This window comes from Kryptolebias marmoratus, linkage group LG2 (genome assembly GCF_001649575.2).
Source record: "Kryptolebias marmoratus isolate JLee-2015 linkage group LG2, ASM164957v2, whole genome shotgun sequence".
Lineage (NCBI taxonomy): Eukaryota > Metazoa > Chordata > Actinopteri > Cyprinodontiformes > Rivulidae > Kryptolebias > Kryptolebias marmoratus.
Window position 1 is genome coordinate 35,104,652 of NC_051431.1, and position 15,220 is coordinate 35,119,871.

Below are 15,220 nucleotides of genomic sequence, written 5' to 3' on the forward strand. Positions count from 1 at the left end.
ATAGACAGAAATGACCGGGTTTTAAAGTGCTGAGGATAATCAGGTAAGTGGAGACAGGTGACATGATTAGCAGGCTTTGACAGGTGTAAGTGGGCGTGGCNGGAATGCAGAGAGAGAAATAGACTGAGGAGGAATGAGAAAGTGAAAAACAAGAAAACAGAAACTAAACACAAACCAATAAACTAAAACAGAAATAAAACTAAACACAGGAAAAAACCCAAATCACCACAACAATGTACTATCAGGCTACTTAATGGTCAGTTATCTCATCATGGTGGAAGAAGGGCCCTCCATGTGGGTCAGAATCCTGCCTAGCTTGGCTCTGCATGGAAAGCTTATTCTGTGAGAGGACCTCTTTGCCTAACTTTCCTAACAGCCCAACTCATCCAATTAAGACATTATTCCAAAAAAGTTTTATTTGTGCCAATACCTTAAAAATTTGGAGACAAATACAGCTGTGCACTAGTTTCCCAATAACTCGTCGTGGACGGTTCCCTGGCCATCCATCTGGACATTAATTTCTTGGTTTTGGTTTTGTTCTTTTTTTCCCCAGGCCCTTTTTGCTTGGTCGTTTTTTTGTTGCTTCTTGTTTATTCTTGCCCTCCATTCTGTGCTTTTGTTTTTTCCCCCCCACCTCCCTCCCAAGCTAGGTATTCTTTTTTGTTTTGGGACATCAGGAGCCGTCCCTTGAGAGGGGGGTCCTGTCAGGATATGGGTTTTTATTGTTTTTTTCTTGTGATTTCTTTAGCATTTTTGGGTTATTGTTTTCATGTTTTGACTTTGTTTGGTGTTTACCTTCTGTGTTCTTTCATCAGTCACTCCTCTGTCTGCACTTGTTTACTTGCCACGCCCATCTCCACCTGCCTACACTTGTAATTACTCATCTGTTCCCACTTCTCATATTATTCCTCTGTCTTTAAAACCCGGTCATTTTCTCCATCCCCTCGCTGGTTCATTGTCCCTGTTATGTGTATTGTCTGTTGTCCATGATTCATTGTCTCTCATCTTGCCTTGCCGCTTTTGATTTTGTTCAGTTTAATTTTTGCTGCTACGTCAGCTTTTTTGCTTTCTTGTTTTGTTATTTTAAAATAAATTTTCAGTTCTTGAAATGAGTCTGCACTCCAGGTTCCTCTCGTTCTCCTCGGCCCTTGACACCCTCAGGTTCTCTGGCAGACCATTCCAAAGACGATGGCCATAACACTGGAAAGACGCCTCACCGAATGTGCGTGTTCTAACTCTTGGAACTATTAATAGTCCAGAGCCAGAGGACCCTAGGGTTTGTGAGGATTCATAAGGTAATAGCAACTCTGAAAGACCATTAAGACATTTAAAAACCACTAAAAGAATCTTAAAATCAATCCTGAGACGTACAGGAAGCCACTGCAAGGATTTTAAAACAGGTGTAATATGAGCATTCGTGCCTTCTAGTCTTGGTTAGCACATGAGCAGCAGAATTTTGTAATAGCTGAAGGCTGGACAGATTTTCTTCAGGAGACCAGAAAGCAGGGCATTACAATAGTCTAAATGACTAGAAATAAAAGTGTGCATCAAAGTCTCAGTATTGGCAAGAGAAAGAAGAGGACGAACTCTGAAAGGTTTATATTATCATAGAATCAGTATTTTTTTTCTGTGTTTGCAGATTTTGTCAGAATTTTGTCAGAAGAATGTGCTTAATTTTGAAAACTTCATATGATTTGTATTAGATAAATAAACAAGATGTGGGTGAGCTGAGGACAATCTCTGTTTTCTATCAATTTCTTCATTCTAGCGTTAAAGCAAATACTGCAGAAATTAAACAAACTTGGGAAGAAGAACTGGGTTTTCAAATGCCAAACAGGATTCCTGAAGATCTACAGTATGAGTGTTCTGTTAGGCCGTGTTTTATACAGTTTAAAACAGTGCACATACTTTCCTACGTAATGGAGAAGTGACAGTCTTTTCACAAACTTTTCACCTGTTTGTAATAATTGTAAGTCTTATATGAGCAACTTAACACATTCAATGTGGTCATGCAGCAATTTATATACCTTTTAGAAAAATGTTTTAATTTTTTTTAGTAAAAAATTAACACTTGACTCACATATAGCTGTTTTTGTTTGAATAAGTATGAAAGTATGATTCTTCAGTTCATGATGATGATGATGGCACAGAAACTGATTACCTGTTCCTCATCTAAATTTCACTCTTGAAGAAACAGTTTTAAACCACTTGCAATATTTTCTTCTGTGTGGCCATCAGGAAAAAAACTTATCTGAAGGCAGCAGCTGTTCAAACTCCAGTTGCCATTATGGAACGTACACCAACCTACATCATCAGTTAGCATTTATTATTTTCATTGCTGGATGGCAAATTATTACTGTAGAATTTTTTTATTTTACTATATATTATATACTGTACAGCATTGCCAATTCTTAGTTCCCAGTGTGTTTTAGACTTGGCACACAATATGGTGATCATTCCTTGGTTTGGTCTGTCTTGAGCAACTAGAACTTTCATGACATGTGTGGGCACCCTCACCTACCCACTGGTTCCAAAATGAAGCCACTTTGACACCTGTGCAACCCTCACAAGACCTTATGCAAACCTACAATGTGACCACTATCAAACTTCATCAAGTGTTGGTATTTCTGCCTAATGTATCATTAAGGCATCCACTGTGTCTGCTGACCCTCACTAACTGTTGGATGCTCCAGCAACTACCTGCTACACACTACCGCTCCATTTATTATGCCACCACTTATCCCTTCTGATGTTCATGTGAACCAAATTGAACAATCCCTTTTGGGTGCTGAACTTTTTTTGTCAGTGAAGGAATATATATATATATATATATATATATATATATATATATATATATATATATATATATAAAAAACAAATAAAAAACGGGTATTTTGCTACAAAACCTCATGTTTTTATTATTAAAATATTGTTTCATTATTGTTGGAACAAATTTTGAGCATATTAGGTATGTAGTCACAAAAGGTTGAATTTTTAATGTTTTAATTTTTATGTGCTTGTGACTTAGTTTACCTGCTACAAAAAGATTATAAAATTGATCAAAAACAGCAATTGTCAAAGGCATGATTAGAGTTTTCTGAAATCAAGGAACCAGTGTTGTACATTCATCCATCTTCTTCCGCTTATCCGGGGTCGGGTCGACACACTTGTGCCACCTCCTCCGGGGGAATCCCAAGGCGCTCCCAGGCCAGCCGAGAAACATAGTCCCTCCAGCGTGTCCTGGGTCTTCCTCTGGGACCCCTCCCGGTGGGACATGCCCGGAACACCTCACCAGGGAGGTGTGGAGGAGGATGCAGAGAGGTTGCAAGGTCTACCAAATATGGAAGAAGAAAAGGGTAAACAGGAGCTATGTTCGTGTGTAAAGAGTATTCGGTTGTTATTGCCAGGAATTTTCCAGAACAGTGGGTTTGTGATAAGAGATTGTTCATATTGACAGGACAATTCCTGGAAAACAGTGTGCTCGTTCTGGGTCGAGTCTGGGTTACACTTACCCAGCTGTTATGGCTGGTTTCCTGAAAGTGTCGTAGGAGTTATGTAAGTGGTCAGAAATGGGCAATACATGTCAATGTATTTTGTCTGTATAAATATGCCCTGTTTCAAAGATACTTTGGGATTTTAGGGTAAAGATGAAGATGAGCAGTTGTGTCAAAATGTGATATGAGTCCCTGACTATCATTTCGGTGTGAGAAATACCTTTTTTCACCTACAGAGGCATCCTGACCAGATGCTTAAGCCATCTCAACTGTCTCCTCTCAATGTGGAGAAGCGGCGGCTCTACTTCAAGTCTCTCCCAGATGACTGAGCTTTTCACCCAGTCTCTAAGGGAGAGCCCAAACACCCTGCGGAGAAAACCCAATTCAGCAGCTTGTATTCGCGATCTCGTTCTTTCGGTCACTACCCAAAGCTTGTGACCATAGATGAGGGTAGGAACGTAGACCGACCGGTAAATCGAGAGCTTCGCCTTTTGACTCAGCTCTCTCTTCACCACGACAGACCGGTACAGCGCCCACTTCACTGCATACACTGCACCAATCCGCCTATTGATCTCCCGCTCCATTTTTCCCTCATTCGTGAACAAGACCCCGAGATACTTAAACTCCACCACTTGGGGCAGGACATCTTCCCCGACCTGGAGAAGGCACTCTACCCTTTTACGGCTCAAGACCATGGCCTTGGATTTGAAGGCATTGATCCTCATCCCAGCTGCTTCACACTCGGCTGCGAACCAGTCCAGCGAAAGCTGTAGATCACGGCCTGATGAAGCCAACAGGACCACATCATCTGCAAAAAGCAGAGACACAATCCGGCTTTTTGCAGGCCACCAAAATGGATCCCCTCAACAACTTGGCTGTGCCTAGAAATTCTGTCCATAAACATTATGAACAAAATCCGTGACAAAAGGCAACCTCGGCAGTCCAATTCTCACCTGAAATGAGCCCGACTTATTGCCGGCAATGCGGAACAAGCTCTGACACCGGTCATATAGGGACCTAACAGCCCGTATCAAAGGGCTCGGTACCCCATACTCCTGGAGTACCCCCCACAAGACTCCCCGAGGGACACGGTCGAACGCCTTCTCCAAGTCCACAAAACACACGTAGACTGGTTGGGCGAACTCCCATGCACCCTCAAGGACCCTGCTGAGGGTATAGAGCTGGTCCAGTGTTCCACGACCAGGATGAAAACCACACTGCTCTTCCTGAATCCGAGGTTCGACTATCCGATGGACCCTTGCCTTGCCACCAGGGAGCTTTTTAACCACCTCAGTGACCTCAGCACCAGAGATTGGAGAGCCTGACCCAAAGTCCCCAGGCTCTGCCTCCTCAATGGAAAACGTGCTGGTGGGATTGTTGTAGATTTATTCGGCTATTTAAATCCAATGAAGTAAAAAAAAATTGGCCTGTCACCATTTTCATTTTTACCTAGAAATGTTCTTTAGATTTCTTCCATTGCAAGTTCAAAGTTAAATATGTGTGACATTGATTTATATTCGTTTAAATCTAAAACCCTATAGGATGAGTGAAATGGAGCTGAAATTCTTTGATTTTGAGTATTACTTACATGATCACCCGGCTGGGGTCTCATCAGGGAGACTTGGTTGTACCCACGGCGAAACAGAGCCCAAATAGCATCCAGCTTACCCTAAACAAGATAGAAGAGAGGAGAGAGGTTTAACATCTGGACACCAAACATCTCCCAGATGCAATCCATAACCTAATAAACCAGAGATTATTCTGATTTCTCTGCCCAAGAGAACATATAAAGTGTTGCCTTCAGCCAATGTAAAGAATGTAAATCCCAAACAAACACAGCAGCAGCTGATTCTGTTAATTACTTCCTCTTACTGGGGTCCAAGCTGTTCACTCGTTGATTAGTCATGAAGCAAACATATAATTTTTTAATATGAATAAGATACTAATACAAACAGGCAGCATATCTGAACTTACTGATGACTTACAAAAAAACAATTTATATTGGCCACAGCAAATACTAAAATAATTGCCTTTCAGAATATTACACTAAGATAAACTTTTAACAAAAAGGGAAGAAATTGGAATTTTGGTCACCTTGTAAATGATGTTTTGCACAATCTTGTGATTTTGTGAAATCTTGTGAGAGGAGTTAGTGCTTAGAGTGTTGTGAATGACTATCAGCTCCTACCACATCAAATTTTAACTCAATATCTGTAAAACTAAAGTCATTTAACTGTGGTGGCCATCTTGAAGTGGGTTGACTCCAAATATTAATGACTTTTAGATGTACATCCAATGGTTACTTTGAGAGTTTCACTAAAATCTATTCGGAAATGTTTCGTTAACAGATAGACAGTAGTGATTTTAACAGTTGATGCCAGTTTAAGCAAAGATGTTGCACAATGTGTACAGCTTGGGGTATGCATTAGGTGTGATATTAAGTTATGACCACACCAAATTTTAGCTCAATATCTTTAAAATTGTATAAGTTATAGCCATTTTTCTGTTTAGACCAGACACTAGGGAGCACAAGCCAGTTTACTCAAGCACAAGACCATCCCAAACCCAGATAAATGGTGAGAGTTTTATCAGGAAGGGCATCCCGTGTAAAATATTTTGCCAAAACAAACATGCAAGTTCATCCACTCAGCACCATACCTGATCGGTCAAGGCCCAGGTTAACAACGACCACCACCAATGCTGTTGTTAAACAGGGTTCCGGTGGAAATTGTGCTACTGTTAGTCAAAGACCACAAGGAGGGAAATGTGCCAGGAGACAGATGGAGCAGAAAAAAAACAAGAGTGTAGGACTAAGGGTAGCAACTCTAAATTTAGGGACCCTGACAGGCAACGGTAGAGAGCTGACAGATATGATGCAGAGGGGGAAGGTAGATGTATTTTGTGTGAGAGAGACTAAGTGGAAGGGCAGCAAGGCTCACAGCATTGGGGCAGGGTTTAGGTTGTTTTACCATGGTGTGAATAGAAAGAGAAATGCCGTAGGGCTGGTCCTGAAGGAGGAGTTTGCAAGGAATGTAGTCAAGGTGAAAAGAGTGTCAGATAGAGTGATGTGTCTGAAGGTAGAAGTAAATGGTCTTATGTTGAATGCTGTGAGTGGTTATGGTCCACAGGTTGGATGAGAGGTAAAGGGGAAAGAGAAACTCTGGAAGGATCTTGATGAAGTGATAGACAGTATTCCCAGGCAGGAGAGAGAGGTGATTGGAAAAGACCTGCTTGGACATGTTAGTGAAAAAAACAGGAAGATAAGGAAGTGATGGGTGGGTTAGGTGTCAAAGAAAGGAACCAGGAAGGACAGATGGTGGTGGATTTTGCCAAGAGGATGGAAATGGCTGTAGTCAATACCTATTTCCAAAAGAGGGAGGAACACAGGGTGACGTATAAGAATGGAGGCAGGAGTATGCAAGTAGACTACGTTCTGTGTAGAAGAAGATTGTGGACAATAAGGTTGTGGCAGTCCACAATCACTGGAAAGCGATGCTCTCCCCTGCCACAGGTGTATGGGATGGCTGGTGTGGTGAAGAAGAGAAAAAGAGTAAAGGCAAAGAAAAAGACCAAATGGTGGAAGTTAAGGAAGGAAGAATGTTGTGAGGAGTTCAGAGAGGAGCTGTTACAGACTTTATAACTACACCAACCAGAGATTAGAGAGACAAGTAGGATGGTACCTGGTGTGTCATCTGGACAGAGAGAAAACAATTAGGAATCTTGGTGGTGGAATAGTGAAGTGCACGAAGCTATTCAGATGAAGTGGTTAGCCAAGAAGAAATGAGACAGTGAGAGGACTGAAGAGAGTAGACAGGAATACAGGGAGATGCAAAGTAGGGCAAAGAGGGAGGTAGCAAAGGCAAAACAGGAGGTGTATGACGAGTTGCACAAGAGGCTGGACACTAAGAAGGGAGAGAAGGACTTGTATCGACTGAAGATATAGGGATCAGGCTGGAAAGGATGTGCAGCAGGTTAGCCTTGTTATAGAAAGAAATGGTAATGTTCTAACAGGTAAGGCAAGTCTGATAGGAAGATGAAAGGAGTACTTTGAGGAGCTAATGAATGAAGAGAATAAAAGTGAAGAGGAGTAGAGGCCGTAGAAAATGGGGACCAGAGTTAGTGAGAATGAAGTTCTGAAAGCTTTAAAGAAGATGAAGAAAGGCGAAGGCAGTTGGAGATATGGAAATGTCAAGGAGAGATGACAATGATATTTTTGACTAGATTATTCGATGGTATTTTCTCACTCAAAAATGCCCAAAGAATGGAGAAGTGTGATGGTGCCAATTTTGAACCCTTCTGAAGCCTTCAAAAGAGAGAGAGATAGAGAGAGGTAGAGAAGCCCTTGTAACTTCTGGCCAAATTGACCTGAAGGCCATGGGATGTTTAAAAACATGTAAAAAGATGTACAGATGTACAGATTTGTAGCAACTACAGGGGATGGTGGAGGTGGAACTGCATCAAGGATTGGCTCTGAGCCCCTTTTTGTTTGCTCTGAGGATGGACAGACTAACAGATGAGGTCAGACAGGAATCCCTAATGACTATGATATTTGCAGATGACATTGTGATCTGTGGTGGAAGAGAACTTGGAGAGGTGGAGGTATGTTCTTGAAAGACAAGGAATGAAAGTCAGCCATAGCAAGACAGAGTAGAGGTGCGTGAATGAGAGGGAGGCAGGTGGAACAGTGAGACTACAAGGAGCAGAAGTCACAAAGGTGCAGGACTTCAAGTACTTAGTGTTGACTATCCAGGAAAATGTGGAGTCAGGTAAAGAGGTGAAGAAGAAAGTCCAGGCAGGATGGAGTGGATGGAGAAAAGTTTCAGGAGTGATTTGAGATGAAAGACTGGCAGCAAAGGTCAAAGGAAACATTTACAATATCAGTGAGATCAGCTATGTTGTAAGGTTTATAGACAGTGGCACCAGGGGCGCAGATAGAATTTTTGAAATGGGGGGGACCAATCTGTCAGCAAATGATTTCAATGGATTAAGTGTTTTTTATTTTTATTTGGGATTGTTACATTTGTGTACCACTAAAACCCAACATTAGTCTTCACACAAACACTGGGCTCTCTATGCACACTTAAATGTAAATTAGTCAAATGAACGGAACATTAATCATTGGTTTTACTGGAGATGTTAATTCTCTACTTGTAGGGAGGGATGGGGGTGGGGATGGATCGTAGTCACCATAAATCTGCCCCCCCCCCCCATCCTGCACCCATGAGTGGCACTGGCAAAAAGACAGACAACTGAAAGTGGCACAGCTAAAGATGTTGAGGTACTCCTCAGTGACAAGGATGGATAGGATTAGGAATGATGTCATCAGAGGTAGAGCACAGGTTGAACGACTGGGAGATAAAGTTACAGAGGCCAGACTGAAATGGTTTGAACACATGCAGAGGAGGGACAGTGGGTGTATTGGTAGAAGTATGTAAGAGATCTGGCTGTCAGGAAAAAGACAAAGAAGAAGAACAAAGAGGCGATATATGGACGCAGTTAGAGAGGACATGGAGGTAGTTGGAGTGAGGATGGAGGATGCAGAGGACAGAGTGAGATGGAGGAGGATGACTCGCTGTAGCAACCCATGAAAAGGGAACAGCAGAAAGAAAAACAAGAAGATAGCCGTTTTTGCGTTTAATAAGGTTTCTTAGGTGTAGTGATAAGCTTTAATGGGGTTGACTCCAAAAGGTAATCAAATCTCTGTGTTATAGATTTGAGTATTTTTGAGTTTATTTTGAATTTGGTTCATTGTGTTATGTCTCTGTAATTTGGTTTTATTTCTCCTCTGTTTAGTTAAGTTCTTGTAAAGTTTTGCTTTCTGTTTCCTGTGTCTCCATGGTGCCGGGTGCAGCAGTGCGTGCTGGAGGAGCTGGTGGTTCACAAACAAAATCTGAGATCTTTGTATGTAAAACAGCAGATTGGAGTGTAATCATAGAGTTGAACTTTTAAACTATATTTTCATCAAAATGAGAACTTTGTTACAAGATGAATTTGTATTGTTGGTGTCAAGCAATTTCTTGTCCGAGTGGACTGAAGAGCCCAACCGCTTGCTGTTTGAACTGTGCACAACTTTTATACGCTGCATTAGGCACAAAGGCTCCCAAAAGGACACAAATAACATTAAAGGTGGTGGAAACATCAGCGGTGCCAGCTCTAGGGCCACCAGGGGAGAGTGATGATGCACTGTCTCAGTTCCAAGCATGAAGCACCGTTGTGAAGAAAGCGACTTGAGAGCATGCATGGCCTCTAAACACAGCAGCGCAGCTTAATGGTAGAGGAGTGGATGCACGTCCCAAAAAGGACCAGTGGAAAAACATTGGAATATTTGGCACTGGAGCTGAGGATAACATCCCAGTGGTTAGAACCAAACTGGTGAGTGTGTTTGCAACTCAGTTCTTTCCTGAGCTTAATGCTGGCACACTGTCCTTTTATCTGTTTGAGAAAGTGGGGAAGCGTGTGACATGGTGGAGGATTGACTCCAATCATAATAGATTTTGCTCATTCCAGATCATGGCAAAATGTGACAAAGTGTCTGAAATCCACAACGACCCACAGCTTTGGCCAGAAAGGACTTATTGTTAGGGAACAGCGGTTTGGGTTTTGTGTTTTTTCCACCAGAGGGAGCCGTGGAGTCGCTGCCGGAGGACAGACTGGCTCATTATTGGACTCACCTGCAACTCGTCTGGGTTCATCAGCTATTGGATAAGAGGAGCGGGTTGTCAGCCTTTCGTCGCCAGAGTGTTGACCATCCATGGTACTCAGAGCCACTCTCTCCATGTCCTAGTTATAACTAGAAGCTTGTTTAGAAGTCTGACTACTTTGCACTAACCTCTTTGTGTTTACCACAAAGGTTACCTTCCTGTGGCTTCCTGAAAACCAATTCCTTGAGTAACTCCGAGTTCTCTGCTCCTGGTGGAAGGCGGACGTGTTTCTTTTCTCTCTGTCTTCTGAACCGCCCCCCTCTCTGCCTCTTTGCCCTGCTCTCTTTTCAGAGCCTCTCTTTGCATATGCTCCAAAAAAATTTTAAACTATGGATCGGGTTAGCTAGTCTCTCAAAGCAAATGATCAAATTTTCTCGACGGGAAGGCTGACCAAAGGAGAGGCAGCTTTCCCCGAGAAGACATTCTTCTCTGGATACACGTTGGATTCCTGGAAACGTTCGAATCCTGTTTGTCTATTGAGTCTGTCTGTGGAAGCATGGAAGACTTGAAAGATCTTTACATATTTAGATTTTTGATAACAGGATTTCTGCTGTTTGGATTAGGCAGTTACCTGACTTATCGTCAAATTCGTTTGATGGGTTCGGCGATCAACAATCAAACTGTGTGGTTAAGGGAGCTGAATCACAAGTTGGATGCGATACAATACTGCAGACTGAATTGCGTTTCTGGAACTCATGAATAATATGGGTTACATCTTGAGGAAGTTGCTCGCTCGAATCAGGCGAAATGGTCCTGGAATTTGGCTGTTTGGATTCGCCATTAAGAAGTATCAGCAAGACTTTTCAAGGCAGACGAAAAACAAGTCTGCCTGAACCAAAAAAATTACTGTTTGTTTGTGAATTTGGCTCCCCTAGGCTGACCTTGGTCAGCTATCTCAATTTCTCCTCAGAACTATGTAAACAAGATGCTCTGCCCCCTTCCTTACCTAAGGACATCTGTGGATCTGCTCTGGGCTGGCTGATAAACATTCCATCAGATTATCAAAGACAATGGCCTCTGTGACGTGATTCATTGACTTATCTGCAAACACACACACATACAACATGCACCATATCGTCTCCCACCGCCTCTACACACACACACACACATACGCACACTTTCCACTGTTTCTGTCATCTCTCTCACTCCAACCCCTCCTTTCCCCTCATTCCCCCTTCATTATCTCAGTAATTATTACGTCGGCCACCTAGCGGGCCTGGGGTACTTTTTTAAGAAAGTTTGGTACCGTTAGTTTTAGCATTGTCGTGTTTTATCTTATTTAGCCTTCTTGTACATTTAGTTTACTTCTGTAAATTTAGTTTATCTTTGCGCATACTTTAGATATTGTTAGATTCCTAATTGTTGTTTAGTTCAGCTTTAACTTTATCATGATTTTATTTAGATTATTTTAGCTATTATTTTGCTCATGTTTAGATATGTTTAGTTTCATGATTTTACTTAGGTTTATGATTGATGTTTTTACTTCTGTATCTTTATATCTGACTGATTTCATTTAGATTACTTTAGCTACTATTTTGACTGCCTAGATATGTCTGGTTTTGTGATTTTATTTAGATTATACCATATTTCATTTAGATTATACATGATTCATTTAGATTATACATGATTCATTTAGATTATATATGATTGATGTGTTTTTATTTTTGTGTGTTTCATTATGTACCTGCTTTTTTATGTACCTGCTGTATTGGTATCTGTTTCTGTTGTAAAGCGCTTTGGATCGCCTTGTTGCTGAAAAGTGCTATATAAATAAATCTCACTTCACTTCACTTCACTTCCCAGTGTCCCCGGGAAGGTCTGCTCATAGAGATGGAGAGCCTGGCGGACCAAATCTATTCAAATGCACCTCCCCTATTTCTACCCTACTCTTCAAGCAAGATTCACTGAGTCTCTCTGCCCTCATTGACTCAGGTTGCGAGCAAAATCCCATTGATTCAAATCTCATTGATCAAGATCATTTCGTTATCCATTCCCTTACGTGTTTCAGCTCTAAACCGGGGTTCTCTACCTAGGATCACTCATATAACTCGACCCCTCCAACTAATTATCTCGGGAAACCATCACAAAGAAACTTAATTCTTCCTTTTTTCCACAACTCATCCAGTTGTTATTCTAAGTTAAAATTGTTTGCAAAAACATAATCCCCATCTCAACTGGTCAGATCTCCATATTGAATCCTGGTCCACTAAGTGTCATTCCACCTGTCTTCGTTCCATCCAAGATGAGGCGGGTGAACCCCCTCCCTGATCTCGCCTGAATATCACGATCTAGCTCCAATTTTCAGCAAGCATAAAGCCCTGTCTTTGCCTCCTCACAGACCCTATGACTGCGCGATTGATCTATTTCCTGGGGCTCCTTTACCCTTCAGCCGCCTGTATAACATATCTCGGCCTGAAAGAGAAGTAATGGAGAAATACATAAATGAATCAATGGCAGCCAGTATAATCCGTCATTTGTCTTCTCCTTTGGGAGCAGGTTTTTTTTTTGTTAGTAAGAAGGATGGCACTCTTTGACCCTGAATTGACTATAGAGGACTAAACCAAGTTACATTCAAAAATAAGTACCCCCTACCAATCATCTCTTCAGCTTTCAAGCCGGTCCACAGCACCATCATTTTCACGAAATTAGATCTTTGCAATGCTTACCACCTGGTCCATATCCGTCAGGGAGATGAGTGGAAAGCAGCTTTCAAAACACGTCTCGGTCACTTAGAATATTTGGTCATGCTTTTCGGCCTGTGTAACGCACCTGCGTTTTTCAGATCCTTGTAAATGACGTCCTCCGCAACTTCCTGAATATCTTTGTGTTTGTTTATTTGGATGACATTCTTATCTACTCCAAAACTCCTGTTGAACACCAAAGACATGTCTGCCAACTACTCCAATGTCTTCTTGAAAACCATCTGTATGTAAAAGCAGGAAAATGTGAATTTCATCAATTATCAGTGACATTCCTAGGCTACATTTTTGATGGCGGACAGGTTCGCACTGATCTGGCTAAGACTCAGGCAGTGGTCGATTGGCCAATCCCACAAACTCGCAAACAACTTCAAAGATTTCTGGGTCTTGCGAACTTCTACCGATGATTCATTAATGATGATTCATTACAATCAAAATGCTGCACAGCTAACCGCCCTCACCTCCACTAAGATTCTGTTTATCTGGTCACCTGAAGCAGATTCCACATTTTGTAACCCTAGGAGCCATTTTTTCTTAAACCCCTGTCCTAATCCAACCTGACCCACTCAAACAGTTCATTGTCAAGGTAGACACCTCGGAAATTTGGGCTGGAGCGGTCCTTTCGCAATGACGACAAACTTCATCCCTCTGCCTTCTTTTCCAGCAGATTTTCTTCTGATGATCAAGACAAGACTCCGACACCCAGCACTAAGCACTTTGAGTCGCCTCGTGCTGAAAAGTGCTATATAAATAAATGTACCTACCTACCTACCTACCTACCTACCTACCTACCTACCTACCTACCTACCTACCTACCTACCTACCTACCCATCCTGCTGCCCAGCTGTACTGTTGGTGGAGTGTCATGGAATATTGAAGATGTCATTCAACAGGCCCTCTAAGTCGAGCCCGATCCAGTACCGGTCCACCCAATAAAACTTTTGTTTCCTCCTCAGCCAGAGCCGGTCTAATTCATTGGATACATTTCGCCACGTTCTCTGCGCATCCCAGAATCAGCCATACCATTGCCCTAATAAATCACAGTTTCTGGTGGCTTCCACAAGGACGTCAGGGAGTATGTTCTCGCCTGCCCTGTATGTGCACGAAACAAAACATCCCATAGACCTCCTGCTGGACTTCTTCAGCCCCTGGCAATCCACAAACGACCCTGGTCTCATGTCGCACTAGATTTTGTTACTTGACTTCCCCCCTCAAAAACTATGACCAAAATCTTGACCATTGTTGATCATTTTTCCAAGTCTTGTCATTTAATGCCTCTCAGGAAACTTCCCACAGCTTTGCAAACCATGCAGCTTCTATTAAAACATGTTCTCCACGGCATTCCGCAAGAGATTCTGTCCGACTACGGTCCTCAGTTCATCTCGCAAGCTTTGAAACAGTTTTGTTCAGCACTCGGAGCTAAGTTTACTCTCACCTCTGGCTATCATCCACAGTGACGGACAAACCGAACGCATGAATCAAGAACTCGAATCCTCACTTAGATGTCTCACTTATGTACACTGTTATTTTGAGGCACGCAAACCCAAAGCTAACACGGATGGCGTGGCACTCGGATCAGGGGGCGAGGCTGAGTTGCAGTGCCCTGTACCTGTGATTACACCTGGTGCTTCAGGAGAGCAGCCGTGCCTTAGCACGGAACAAATTGCCCCTACATAAATGTGCATTAATATTGTGTCATATGATGTACGTGGGTTGAGCGTAGGACATACTGAGCCATACAAATCACGCTGTCTTGTGGTAGAAAAACTTCTGGAAACATGTGATGTATTGTGAGTTCAAGAGACTTTTCTATCTAAGCAGGACTTAGAAAGACTCAACTTCCTGCATGAAGACTTTTATGACGCAGGTGAATCTACCCCTGACTGTAGCACTAGGTTAGAGCGGGGTAGAATTTCCGGCAACATTGCAGTGTTGTGGCATAAAAAGTATGAACAGCTGATTAAAGTGATCAGACTGGATGTTGACTGGGCTATAGGAATCAAGTTCAGCTGTGGGAATAAAAAGTTCATTATATTGAATACAGGGGTGGAAATTAAAAATTTTGTCCACCAGCCATAGTGGCAGCCATAGGTTTTCGTCGGGGATATAAATTGTTCCAATGCTATGCTAAGCATAACTCCTAAGCTCCCACTTCAGAATCCGATGATATTTAACATTAACACGAACCGCTATAGTTTTCAGTTTGTAAACATGACGGTAGCAGTTTTTGACGGGTTAGACATAGCTGTTTAGCCGTGCTACTGTAGTAAAATCTGACGAGGAAGCACAGATCGTCAGACCACCGGCCGTAGGCGCGAACGCACAC

General features: G+C 42.3%; 1 protein-coding gene across 2 annotated transcripts in view; it reads right to left on the reverse strand.

Annotated features, from left to right (window-relative positions):
* antxr1c (ANTXR cell adhesion molecule 1c) overlaps positions 1-15,220 on the reverse strand; it is a 109,158-nt gene that overhangs the window by 6,869 nt on the left and 87,069 nt on the right. For both annotated transcript variants that reach the window (XM_017433646.2, XM_037981138.1), the window contains exon 17: positions 5,083-5,163. In XM_017433646.2, coding sequence (XP_017289135.1) covers positions 5,083-5,163 — 81 coding nt within the window. The remainder of the gene's footprint in view (positions 1-5,082; positions 5,164-15,220) is intronic.